The sequence below is a fragment of the Aythya ferina genome (genome assembly GCF_964211825.1).
Source record: "Aythya ferina genome assembly, chromosome: Z".
NCBI classification, from domain to species: Eukaryota; Metazoa; Chordata; class Aves; order Anseriformes; family Anatidae; genus Aythya; species Aythya ferina.
In genome coordinates this window covers 48082822-48096696 of record NC_140299.1, presented here as the reverse complement: position 1 = coordinate 48096696, position 13875 = coordinate 48082822, and the positions used below count along the sequence as shown (strand labels likewise).

The 13875-nt window shown below is 35.9% G+C and overlaps 1 protein-coding gene across 2 annotated transcripts in view; it reads left to right on the top strand.

Annotated features, from left to right (window-relative positions):
• The window catches only part of AUH (AU RNA binding methylglutaconyl-CoA hydratase), a 116830-nt gene extending 108153 nt beyond the window's left edge, over positions 1–8677 (top strand). For both annotated transcript variants that reach the window (XM_084504416.1, XM_084504417.1), the window contains exons 8-10: positions 1289–1339; positions 3106–3153; positions 3813–8677. In XM_084504416.1, coding sequence (XP_084360542.1) covers positions 1289–1339; positions 3106–3153; positions 3813–3890 — 177 coding nt within the window. In that variant the 3' untranslated portion in view covers positions 3891–8677. The remainder of the gene's footprint in view (positions 1–1288; positions 1340–3105; positions 3154–3812) is intronic.
• Positions 8678–13875: the final 5198 nt, after the last annotated feature.

The following is a 13875-nucleotide window of genomic DNA, read 5'->3' as shown; positions in this document are numbered from 1 at the left end:
CATTTACTACTGGAAAGTGATCTGTTTGATTTCTGTCCTTTGTGTATAAGTTTGATGAATGAATCATGCTCTTGTGTCATTTATTCTACATGACATTTTATCTCTGTCGTTTACTAAAAGACTTGAAATGGGATTTACTGAATTTTTGTGCTTTAGAACCTAAAAAAATTAGTGAGAAATTTAATTATGACCCTTACAGGAGTCTTTGTGTTAGCTGATTGCTACCTGTTCTGTTAGGGGCATAGAGTGCAGGCTGTTTGTTCAGAGAAGAAATGTGAGTTTGGAGATCATCAAACTTGTTTTTTAACTAAAGTACCCCAGGTAGCAGATTCATAGGTAGTAGTATTAAACAAAATGAGTAAACCACTGTATCAGATCACAACTTTAACAGCAAAATCTTTGCATTCAAAATAGAAAATGGATTAAATATGATGTGTAAAATGATTGTTTTGAAAACCCTCATAGAAAGACAAACTTGAAAAATATGCTAAAGTTTTTAGCATACAGTGGTTCTGGAAGGCTGATTTATAGTTACAGCTTTGCACTGGAACCAGTTCAAAAGCATATGGTGAGCTCTGAGGTCCTGTCAACTCATGCAAGGGCAGTGCCATGTCACCACTGAGAGACTGCATTTGACTTTTCCCAAAGCAGTAGGCCACTTCTTCAAAGCAATCTCTTACCATTCAGAAGCTGATGCCAATGATAGGCATAAGACTGAGATGATTCCCAAACATGCCTCCTTGTGAAGGACCAAGGTGGAACTCCTGTTTGCTACTGAACTCAGCTGCTCATGGAAGAGTGTCATTACCTGACTACTGCAAGCTTTGCAGAAGCACATTTTAGGTTTGAAGCTGTATGGGTCCATTTGAATTGGTTTAATCTTTTTATGTTTCTTCATTGTGTGATAATAAGGGCATAATTAGATTGATCTATAAAGTCCTATAATGATGCCCTGTTATGGTGGTCATTCTGAGCCTTGTTTTGAAAGGAATTGAGCAATCTTGACAAAAGTGGATATGCTCAGCACCTTAGAAACAGAAATGCAGAACACTGCTTTCAGTTCTCTTTACTGAAAATTATATGATTCTTTCATTTTTTCTCAATGTTGAAAATATCATTTTGTTAGAATATAGCTACTGTAAATATATAACCTGACCTGTTTTGTATCTATTTAATACAAGTCCAAAGTCTAAAGGGTCCCAGTATAAGAACATTGATGTGCTGACTCTTTATTGCATAATCTTTTAGAATTTAGTGATATGTAAATAAGCTTTGTCTTTCATTTCAGGGACCAGTAGCAATGAGAGTTGCAAAGCTGGCCATCAATCAGGGAATGGAGGTAAGGATCTGTACTTCTCATAAAAATAAGTCAGGCTGGCAACAGGTTTACCATGGTGATTTTTTTTTCTTTTTAGAACTGTGTTTAGTTTCTCAGTGTTTGATACTCTTTAAAAGTCTATTTGGTCAAAACCTTTTTGAAGATTAAATGCATTTTTTTAATGTCTGTGTTTTTTGAGTTCATACTGTTGAGACTAGGAATGATGTTGATTTCCATAACAAGGTGTAGGAATCCTACATCTGCCTAGGTGTAATGCACTCAGCTATTTACTGATAGGAGAAAATAAACATACACTGCTATGAACAACTTATATTGCAAGTGCTGGAAAGAAAAACATCACCAAAGTCATACTCCGTGAAGTCTATCAAGGCTTTCGGTATTTAGTAATTAATAAAGGCCAAAAGGCATGCTATTTTTTTAAAATAGTTTAATAAAGGCTAGTGTTAAAATTATATCTGGAGTCCAATTTCATATTTGGTTCTGATTACTATTTCCTGATTTCATGGCTTCCTGTGGTAATCTACCCTGTTGCTTATCTTCTCTTAACAATCTACTTGTGGTGCATAGCCACAACCTTTTCCCTAGCCTTTTGGAGAGCTGGTAATTCTGTTGCAGCTGACACTAGAAAGGCAGAGAGATACTGGTGAGAAAATGATTTCAGTCACTTCAGGAGAACAGTCATTTCAGCTGTTGTTGTAGTTTAGCCCAGCAGGCAGCTAAGCACCACACTCACTCACTCCCTTCCAGTGGGATGGGGGAGAGAATCGGAAAAATGGTAAAACTCATGGGTTGGGATAAAGACAGTTTAATAGGACAGAAAAGGAAAATACTACTACTATTGCTACTACTATATACACAGAACAAGTGATGCACAATGCAATTGCTCTGACCAGTAATTTTATTGTATCATAAGCCAGTGTTGCACAGTACAGCAAAATGATAACCTCAAACCAGCCCCCAGAGGTGACAAACAGCACAACAGGGAGCACAGACCGCAAGTAAGGTGTTACACAGCACAACTCTGAGAACAAGCACAGCAGCCCCAAGAGAAAAATAATCAACATTGTGGATGCCTCTGGCCAGCTGGGGTCTGTCCCCTCCCAGCTCCTGGTGTACCCCCAGCCTCCTAGCTGGCAGGGCAGCGTGAGGAGCTGAAAACTTCTTGGCTCAGTGTAATCACTGCTCTGCAGCAAGCAAAACATCAGTGTGTTACCAGCATCATTCTCATTGTAAATCAAAATCACAGCATCATAGCAGCTGCTATAAGGAAAAGCAACTCTATCCCAGCTAAAGCCAGGACAGCTTTTCAGACCAACTCACAAAACTAGATGACAGTGCAGAATTGCCACTGGCCTAATTTACTTTTTAAAATCCATTTAAAATTGAATCCATGTTTACTTTTTAGTATATTATTTTCTTACAGAATTTTTTGAATATATTTATTTCAGAACAAATTTTAAATAATCATGCAGTAAATCTTTTCCCTTGCAGTAGTTGAAATGATTACAAATGTACAGTGAAGAACATACATTGTTTTGACAGTGTATTACATACTAATTGTATCACCAAATACAGAAACTGTTACAGAAACACTAATCTCTCTCACCACATGGCAGCCAGGTATTTCTTTGTTAATGTACCATAGAAGAACATTAAAGTAAACTGTTTTAGTATTTGGCACGTAGAAAAACAGCTAGCTGTCAGGAAATAATGTATGTGAAATGTGCAAAAATAGGCTTTTTAAAATGTTGAATTCTTTTTCTCAGGTCGACTTAGTAACAGGCTTAGCAATTGAAGAAGCTTGTTACGCTCAGGTATGTAACCATGATTAAATAAAAAAAATGTAGAAGAGAGGCTTTGCTGGAGCATGTTGTGAGGCACATGCAGAAATACAAGTAGAAATTGCTTTATGGTTCCTTCTACAAATATTTTGTCATTGGATCTAGGCCTTCCTTCTACGTACTCTGTTTCTATAAGGAATTTAAGGAATGAGGTGTAGGACACTACATGAAGCACTGCCAGCCCTATACCTCATCAGTCATACACTGCTATGCATGCACCTAGTCCAAGAACTGCTTTGCTATTGTTTTCTTTTGGTTTAGCATAAAATAACATATAGGACACTTCACAAGCACATACAACTTAACAGTATATGTGCTAACCAGGTAACAAACAGAAAATCAAAAACAGAATAATAACAACAAACACATCAAAACCCCAAAACAAACCCTAGAGAGATTCATTCTCACTCTCATCTGTTCAGAGAAAAGATACTCCTTCTTCTAAGCTTTTTCTCTGCCTCCTTTTGTGCCTATGAAATGACTGGTACTTTCACATATCTGACTATATGTTGCACTTTTTATTTTTCTGTTATGTTTTATTTTATATTAAAGAAAGGGGATATGTACAAAAATATTTTTGTTTGTATTGTTTTTTGTATCAATAATGAAATGTTACATATTACCCTTTGCAGACTATTCCAACCAAGGATAGAATTGAAGGTCTTCTTGCATTTAAAGAGAAAAGACCTCCTCGCTACAAGGGAGAATAAAAGAAGCTGATGCCTTTAAACTACAATGGGGTATATGTACAGATATGAGGACCATTAAGGTGCACTTTGCATCTGAGCCTAGAATATCACAACCACCAAAGTAAAAGCAAATCATACTGATGTTACTACATTTTCAGTGTGTCCGTACTTGTACTGGGCCCAGATAGAAATGTGTGTCCATTCATGCTCATTACAGTTTCTGAAGGCCGATCTGTGTACTGGCAAGGTCACAATTTCATGCAGCATTTTTAAAATTTCATATGTATGAAATTTACCATTCCACAATTAAAAAGCTCTATAAATTCTTTATATAGTCAAAATCTATATGTGATGTTAAGTATAAATTTGCTGTATCATTTTATCAAAATAAAAGTGACTTCTGAACACCAAAAAAAAAAAAGAAATTGCACCAAATATGCATTTAAATGATTCTGTATACCAGTAAAAATGCATTTGAGAATTCTACCTGCGTATGTACATTATAAATAAAGTTAAGGGAGATGAAAAGGATTGTTGTTTGTTAAATATTAAGCTTTATTTGTCTGACTTACACTATTCCAAGTAAAATGAAAGTAACTTTGAGAGTAGTACATAATGGTGTCCTTTTGATGAAGTCATTCTTATTATTTCATTCATTTAATTGTATTAAATGAAGACATCTTAGAGGCCAGCCTTTAATAATGCATTCTTGTGTGTTACACTTGGCTTTGTCTTGCATTCTTCCAAAATGCCATCTGATCAGTACTGTCCGCTGTTATGGAATTTTATTTCACTTGCCCTGGTTATTTTAAATTTGTGATGATTGTATTAAAATATTTTGTGCAGGGATGTGTCTGATATGCTGTTAAAGAAACTAGAATTCTCTTCATCCCTAGAATGTCCTTTTTGCAGGGTCTAAGTAATGTATATTTATATGCAATAGGGATGATAACGAAATGTTCTTTATTCTGTGGTGGCCTCAGGGTTCTTTTCATATTTTGAAAGAGAAATCCGGTAGGTTATAAGGTGAGAATGCTGTTGTGATTCATATTGTATATTTAATGTAGTTGTGGCATATACAACAAATGCTTGAAAACAACCTCTTAGAAATTATTTTTGTTAACTTGACTGGAAAATAAACATGCCTTAGCAGTCAGAGGCTATCTTTTACATTAAAACAAATTTCTTCGTATTTGGTTACCATTGGCTTATGAAACTTGTGCATGCTCTGCTGTTTCTGCAACATTAACTATGGTCAGTGTCCATATGTATGATGATAAAGCAGCTATTGAACATGAAATGACAGGAACTCATTTAAATTCATATTTAGACATATCATTACATGTAAATTGATTATAACTGGTAGAGCACACACTTTGTTGACTGGTAAACTTGCTGAGTCGATCATTTCATGCATGATAATTTGCAAATAAAGTACCGGTGCTTGTTTTGATAGTCATATAAAGCCTAGAGGGTCATTTTCTCCTGTTTTTGAAATGCTAACATGTCATTTTCATTTTTACTGAGTAGGAAATAATTATGTTAATGGGATAAAAAATATTAAGTCTATGCTGACTGGTTTGTGTTTCATAACTTTGATATACAGTCTGCTTATTAAGCTGCCTCTGTTTTTCTAACAAGCCCTGATTCAGTAGCTTCTGTCAATGCCTATTTTAAAAAAGTCTAATAACTTGAAATACTGTGGCACAAGACTGTGTAGTTTTGTGCCTTTAACTAGTAGTTTTGATCTCAGAAAATAATTTTGCTGTCACAGTGGTCTCTCCATTCCTTTTCTCAGGAGGAGATATTGTCAGATTGTAGCAATTTGAGTCCCTTCTTTGAAGTCAAGAGTTTGAATGTTATTTCAAAGTGAGTATCAATAGCACAATTTTTAAAGGTACTATCTAGTGATATTGGAATAGTTCTAAAGGAACAATATTTTAGCAATAGATGTGTTAAACACTTACTGTCTCTTTTATTAAGTAACCAGCATTAAGATGACTTCATTGCTCATAATTAATAGCAATATTAGAATTCTGCTTCCAGGAGAGAGTGATTTGTAACAGAAATGTTCTTATATAGCCTGTCTTTTTCTTATGAAAGTTTTGATCTAGCAAATCCTCCTTCAAGTGCTTAGGATCAGCTCTTTCAATTCCTGGTAAAGCCATGATTTTCTGCACAGTACCTCATGGGTAGATGACCCCCAGGTCCCTGCTGGTTTCCTGAAAGGTTATTTCATGGTCTATAGGCATAAGCAGCTTTTTCTCCTGCTTCTGCTGAGCTCCAGTGGGTAGTGAGATCTTCTGCACTTTAATACTGAGATGAATATTGAAAAGTGATAGTTCAGATAGGTCAGTTACCTTGAGCCTCCTGGCAGTGTCAGTGCAAGTGCAACTTAATAAATAACCCAGAAATCCTTCCAGAAATTAATATGCCAATTTATATGACCCATGTCATTTTAGCCTTCAGGCTTTAATCTAGGAAAGCACTTATTGTTCGTTGGGTTTTTATTTTGTTTGTTTGTTTTTGTTTTCCCCTGTGTTAATATTGAAGTAACTCTGCATTCTCTCCAGTTTAATAAATTTCTGGTTAAAGTTTTCAGAATTGTCTGAATTACTTCAGTTACTTCAGTGTCTTTGAGTATCTCACCTGCTGAAAAGAAATTCCATGTTTTATTTATTCTGAGATTGTGTAATAATGCACTTAAGAGCACTTGGAGGATGTCGTTCTGTGGAACATTTCTATGAGATTGCGGAGCCATTTGTGCCAAATAGTTGTTGAAAATCTGTCAGTCTATTCAGAATTACTCATAGTCTTACTTCAGGGTTCATATCTGTGCTTTTTTAGAACTGCTTTTAACCAGCTGCATTCAAAATAGTAAACACCAGGATGTATCATTTGCAGCTGTTTCATATTTTTTTTTGGTCATTGTTTTATGATGCATTTAATCATAATCAGATTTGTTGAATGTAAAAAAAATTAACCAGTCTCTTCAACAAAAGAGAAGGCAGAATATCCTGCTAGCTTGAATCTGGCTTTGGGAAATTTAGGGTGTAATGTAAGGTGTAGTATTAGTGCCGCTTCACAGTAACAAAACCAATAGAAGCACAGTGAAAAAAGTAATTGAAACATCTTAATTTATCTCCAACTTATTTTTTGTATCATTGCTTTTGTAGGTAAGCAAATCCCTGAAAACATGTCTACTGAGGTTAGAGAGATGATTTACAATAAAAATATAAATAAATTGAATATGACTGGTATTTTTTTTGGTGTAAATTGGACAAGATGTGCTTCCATCTCTCAATTGTGGGATTTTACACATATTACATCTAGTGGCACTACTGAAAATTCATGGGGCTTCATTGGCTAATGAAGATTGTACGGTTAATGTACTTACTGTGTGATAATGACAATGTGGTTATTTTAAGATGTTCTTTTTCTGCACAATTCTAGAAAGACAACTATCTCCAAAAATGAGAAAAAAAAAAAAAAAAAAAAAAAAAGAATAATTGCAAACAGATAAGCCAACAGAAGACATACCTACAGCTAATGGTAATTAAATTTCTTTAATTCCTTTTATGTGCTTTGAGGGCTTATAAATACTAGTTTTTCTGTCTATGCCCTTTTTTCTGTTGGCTTTCATTTTGTCTCAGTCTGGAACTCAAGTAACAGGGGTCAGGGTTATAATAACTTGTATGTTGTTTTTGTACAACATTTTTTTTTCACCTTAAGAACACTGATGTTTTGTAACTGAAGTTAAAATAGTTTTAGAAGTTATAACAAAAGGGTTTTTTTGAGAGAATTAGTTACATATAATCATTTTATCACCAAAGATTTGCTAAGATACCTTTTTATTATAGATTCTAATCATGTTCAGTTTCAGCCTTGGAATGAAATTTAGTATAAGTTCACTTAGTTCGGCAGAATGCACTGTGTTTATACAATGTATTTATTATGCGTTATAATATGTATGTGTATATATTGGCATGTCGTATGCATGCATATATATGTGTATGTGTGCACATAGGTTTACATACAAATACAATTTTTCAGACTGTCAGATAAGACCAAGCCTCTCCAGGATGTGGTAGTACTGTTGTACTCCAGGAAGTCTGGAATTTATTTGTGCAAGAGCACAACCAGCAAAACCTTGAACCCCGTAAAATATGTGCTGTGACTGTTCCAAGTGGCAATACTTGCAGCGTGGAAGTTCTGTAATACAGAAATTCTTTTGTAGGAACAGCAGTCAAGTAGCTAGGACATCCATGCCTGTTACCGTATATTTCATCATGCACATCTGGTAGTTCAAGGCTAGAATAAATGTAGCAGAAGTCACAGTGATTTCTAACTTTAAACAAAGGTGTGGCATACCAGATAGCACATTCCTCCCAACCCTATAGAACCATTTGCTTCTGTAGTTTGGACAGGCCTACAGCAATCATGAGCAGCTCATTAATCAACAACTGTCATAGATTATAAGATCAGTCTCCACTCCCCCCTCCTCCTTTTTCTAAGTCTAGACTTAGATTTCATCTTCAAATTTTATCTAGTAGATAATTCTTCCAAGGACAGTCATTCACATGGGAAGAAATATGAAATATGTTAAAAGAATTTATTATAGAGGGTGTGAACATTCTGTGTCAAAGCTAAGTCCTATTGCAATACTCCAGTTCAAAATAATACATTAACCCTGAAAGGCATACTCTGTATATGTATGTTTGTAGACTCTTCAAAGTTCTCGTTAGTGACTACTACTCTTTGATTATAATTTCTAAAGTGTATGCTAATAAAGCTTTTATAACATTAAAGAGGTGAGAATGTGTTGCAGTTTTCATGTTGCATAATATAATCATTTTCAAAAGAACATGAAGATTTTGATTTTTTTTTTTTTTTTTTTTTTTTTTTTTTGTAGGGAACATACAGCAAATAGTTGCTTCTTTATTCTAGCAATTGCTAATTGATTTAACATTTTCATTTAAGCATAAGGGACTTTCTGATATCATCTTTGGCTCAATTCTTTCTAGCATGTTCAAAAATCTGATGCCAGTTGTACAGATTCTTTAAAAAGCGTCTCTTTCATGTAGCTTAGAAAGACGAAGTTTAAAATTTAAATTATAAGGACAGAGTTTTGAAGGTTGTGTTTTCATTACATATAAATGTTAATAATGCATATATGTGCTTGTGTTTGACTCTGTGTTTTGTTTAGTTTAGTTTAGTTTTGTTTTATGTAATAAGTCCATACTGCCAGAACTGTTCTCTCCAAAGCTCATATGTAGCTGAACTATTTACATAAATGTATGTAAGCATTGACAGATAGTGACCACTCAGGACTGATCCAAAAAAAAAAAAAAAGAAAAAAGATTAACGTTGAATATTGTTTTGGATGTGTTATTTTGGCCAGCCTCCTCTTCAAAGTAGTGGTGAAAGGAGGAGAGAGCCAAGAACCATGCTTCTAAAACGTAGTGGGTCTTGTAAGGATGGACAGAAGCAATAGTTTGTATAGTGTGTTCAGGCTGCAGTGTTTAAGTTCAGCACAGTCATTTCTGATATGTTTGTGAGCAACTCCACAGATCTTTCTGTTCTGGCTTGTTTCAGCCAGTTCTATACCCTAATCACTTATAGAGATCGTAACGTCCATTTATGATTCCTAGGCTGTCTATACATAGTATTTGAAAAAAGGTTGGGTCCACAAAAGACAGCATAATGAGAAGGGTTCTATCTATTCAATCAGTTCATAAATGAAGACATGGACGTGCTTTGGGGCTCTTTTTATCCACCTTCTGCTGAAGGGAATTCCTTTCATCAGTTTGGATTCACAAAGCGAATTCATTTTGGGTTCTTACGTATTTTTTCATACCTGGGTTGAAATCAGTCCTTTGTTGAAAAAATGAAGAGGGTATGCTCCACTTATTTGGTCGATCTAATTTCTGAATAGTTGGAGTACTCGTGAAACTCAGCTCAAATCCATTTTTGCTCCTTCCTTTCACTGAATTGGTCTGAACACTCCTTCAAGACTGACCTGATCACTGGAGGTTCTCAGTCAATCCTGATTAAACATTTTTATTTTAATTACTTAGTCTGCCATTTGTCTTGTTGAGACATAGTAATAATGACCATTAGCCTATTAGATTGGAAAGGGAAGACCTGTCTTGTAGCGAGTATTACACTTTTATTAATAGATTGTGGAGCAAGGATAGAATCCTGCTGGCTTTGCACTCATCCCCAACATCGCCTTTGTACTCTGTGGATTCCTGTCTGTCAAGTGTGAAGATGCCTTCTGACTCAGATTCCTTAGCTGTGGAAGTCTTAATTCATAAATCCTGGAAGGTCTTACATACGGCATGGCTGCCATTGTCTAATACATCAGAAGTATGGCTTCAAAGGGGAAAGGAAAATCTCAACAGTTAAGCAGGAATTTTGAGAACATAAATTTTTGGCTTGGGCACCTAAGCTCCCGCATAGTCTTATTCTTACATGTGCACCTTTGTGATTGTGTTTCTAGACTGCTTTGTGCTTTAGGACTGTTAGTTAAGCTTGAAAATAGTTCCTTAGCAGACGTATATCAGGAATCACTTCAACCACTGCTGACATACAGTCGGTCCCATGATGGAACTGTGTTGCTCTCAACAGGTGGTAATGCTTATGGAAGCTAGCTACCTCTTTCTTTACCCACTCCCCTAAGTAGTCTGGCTGTCATCAGTTAGGTGAAAGGAAACCCTAGCAAGTCAGGGAGGAGGTGGTACAGGAGCAGCCATGTCATAGCTACACTACCAGAAAGGTTGCTTGTGCTAAAGCAGTTGTACGAAGCTGGTTATTCCAGCTTTGCAACCTGATTCTGCCAACAGTGAAGCACAAAGTAACTGTGTTTAGGGCAAAATTTTGATCACTTGGTGTGTGTATATATACATAATATATAAAATGCATGTCCATATGTCCACTCTGCTTCCAGCACATAGTTTTATGGTTGTTCATGGAAGCTTCTGAAGCATTGTTCCCATTGTTAAAATAGCTCATTAAAACCACGTCTCCACAGGTATGTATGTTTTGAGTTACAAAAACATTTTGTACTATACATGCTTTTATAGTTCATATAATTACAGCATATTTATCTGAAGTATTTCGCAAGTATACATTTGTGTAATACTGGTAGGAGATTAAGTAATAGCTGCTTACTAGCACTATTGCACAAGAACATCAAATGTTATTGTGATGTACTGAGATTTGAGGTACCAGGCATGCTTTTGGCTGCTTTGTTCCTGTGACCTTTGTGCTCTTTCGGATAATACTGCAGTCCTGTAACGACGGAGCATGTTTTTCTTTACACAAATGCCAGTAACCACTTGAACAGGGCACTTGATTCCAGTTTTGATGGGCGGTGCCTATAATGGACAACGGTAGTGTATGCAAGCCAAGTTGGCAACCTTTGTGTGTTGCAGTGCCAAAAACTTCAAAGCTTCTTCCTTTTAGAACTCTAAAGCAATACAAGTTTGTGTTTCTTCATATCGTCAAACTTAATTATTGGCAATAAGCAACTGCTGGCAAGAGTAGCACATCACATGGCTCAGTTTCTGCTTTAGAAAAGGTCAGCATATGGCATAAACACTTTGCTGTATTATACAGCCTTGTACTCTGATCACATAACACATGCTTCAGAAAGCATTATGCAATGTTATACTCACTGATTAATGGCTGCTTGCACAAGAAGTTTTTCATTACCCTGAATGCTAGCATCCTGGGAATGATTAACTTTGTGACATAACTCTCATCACATAAATATGGAAGATTCAAATATAGCCTCAAAATAACGTGTTTCAGAAATAACTGAACACTTTCCTGCTTAGCACTGTGTACAGTACATGATTAACAACTGCTTTAAACCTTCAGAGTTGAACAGAAAAGCCTATTTGGGAGAACTGCACACAAGATTTATTTTTAGGGTTTAAAGTTTTACCCAAGATGAATTTTTGCACACAGCAGCATCTCATTCGCAATGTTTTTCCTCTGCTTGTGTAAGTTTGAGTTTCCTGAGAAATATCCGTGCCAACAATTTAAAGCGTTCAGCCAGTGAGTTAAACAGAGCAAGTTAAATCTAGCCCTTATTTAGATCAGCGACTGCATGTGTGTAAATGACTCAGTCCAGTGTGTTCAGTATTATAGTGCATACAGTCGTGTGCTTAAATCAGCTTGGTTGTAGCAGAGTAAATTCACAATAGTTGCTGTGATATTTCTCCTGCCAAAATAACAAAACAAAATGCTGTCCTGAATGAATCAGCTCTCAAACCTACAGTCTGAACATTACTACACGTTCCCATTTAACATTTTCATTTTCTGTTGATCGGTCATTCCATGTTCAAATGTTGCAGATTCTTATCTGCAAAAACGTCATCATGTTGAAAAACATGATGACAGAGCATTGTGGATGCTATGATCTTAAGGATGTGGAAGAGAGGAAAAACCTGTAAAAATAAATGTTCCTCACCATATTCCTCCACTTACAAAGGTGTACCCTTGTTTTTGAAATAATTTTGAAATAATTGCTACTGATTATCTACGATTCAGTGGCTTTGTTAAGGAGAAAGTTGTTTGCCTGTTTGGAAATTCAAGATCAGTTTTCACAAGGAAATAACTACATTAAACTTCCGCTTACTAATTTGCATTTAAATGTCAGACTAAAAAAATACATCTGCTTTTTATGATTCTCTCTCCTGTAAGTAATCCTTCTCACAAATAGTCACACTAAATAAAACTACTTAAAGTCCTTATAATAGGCAAGATGGTTTAGGATGTCACTATATTACTTCATGCGTTCCACTTCTTCCAAAATAATCTTCACTGAGAACAAACAGAGAAGGTAAACATTGACCTTCTCTATGTTCTCTTTAATTTTTGCTTTTTCCTGCATTCCAACTCCTACAAGCAGTAGCAAAGGCTAAAGGAAACAGCCTCTGACTAAGCATTAGCTACCACCGTGCCCTCATTATAGCTGAGGGCTCTTATTCTTGCTTAGCCTACGTGCAGAGCCAGCTAGTCTTTCAGCTGTGATGACGAAATGCCATGCATTTCTTCCTGGAATAGTACGCAGATAAGAGGCCACTTGTTATGCTGAGGTTTCAGATGAACTGCGCTAAGGGTTTCAAAACAGTCTGTCACAATTATATCAGGTTTCTTTAGCAACCAATTCATTTCAGACACTTTTAAGATAAAAAGGGAAGAGATGTTAGTTTATTTTCCCTTGTGGTTTCACTGTTTAAACCTTTACAGGATATGACTGGATAGTTTATACATGGACTGAATTTATTAATTTTAAATAAAGCTGGCAGATCAAACTGGATCTGTTCCTGTCTTGAAATTCACATTACTTATAGTCCCCTGCGTGTACCTATTCCTTTAGAGAAGAAACAAAAATCTTGTGGCTATGATATTCTGCTACAAAAGTCCTGCTGTGCAAACTGGGTTTCTGAATACCTTGAGCTTATTCTGGGTCCACTAAAAGCTGAGAGCATTCAGGATTGTGCAGGACAAATGTCAGTGCTTTGATCGTGGGGCTTAATTGAGGTGCTAGGAGATGTGCACACAGTGTGAGACCAGTTGACCTATACGTAGCCAACTGACCTATGTATAGCTTAGCAGAAGAAGACCTGTCTGTGAGATCATTTAGCAGATCTGGGGCCTGTTTAGGTGGTTCCATTCACTAAGGTAAGCAACTGTAGTAGGTTCAACCTGAAATAAAATCACAAAAGTGTCCAATCTGTAAAAGAAAGAGGAGTCTTTGAAGTGTTTGTTTCAAAGCAAGATATATCCTTAATAATAGCAACAATCTTAACATTATTTTGAAGAAAGGATTATGTTGCATGGAATAACCAATGGATCATGTACAGGTTACATAGCTCTTTTTGCTTATCCTTAGACACTAATTGCACATTTAGAATCTGTGATATGCCCCATTTCCGTTCATTCATTAAGGATGACATTAAGTCAGTTGCAGCTTGCTTTTCTATTGGATCTG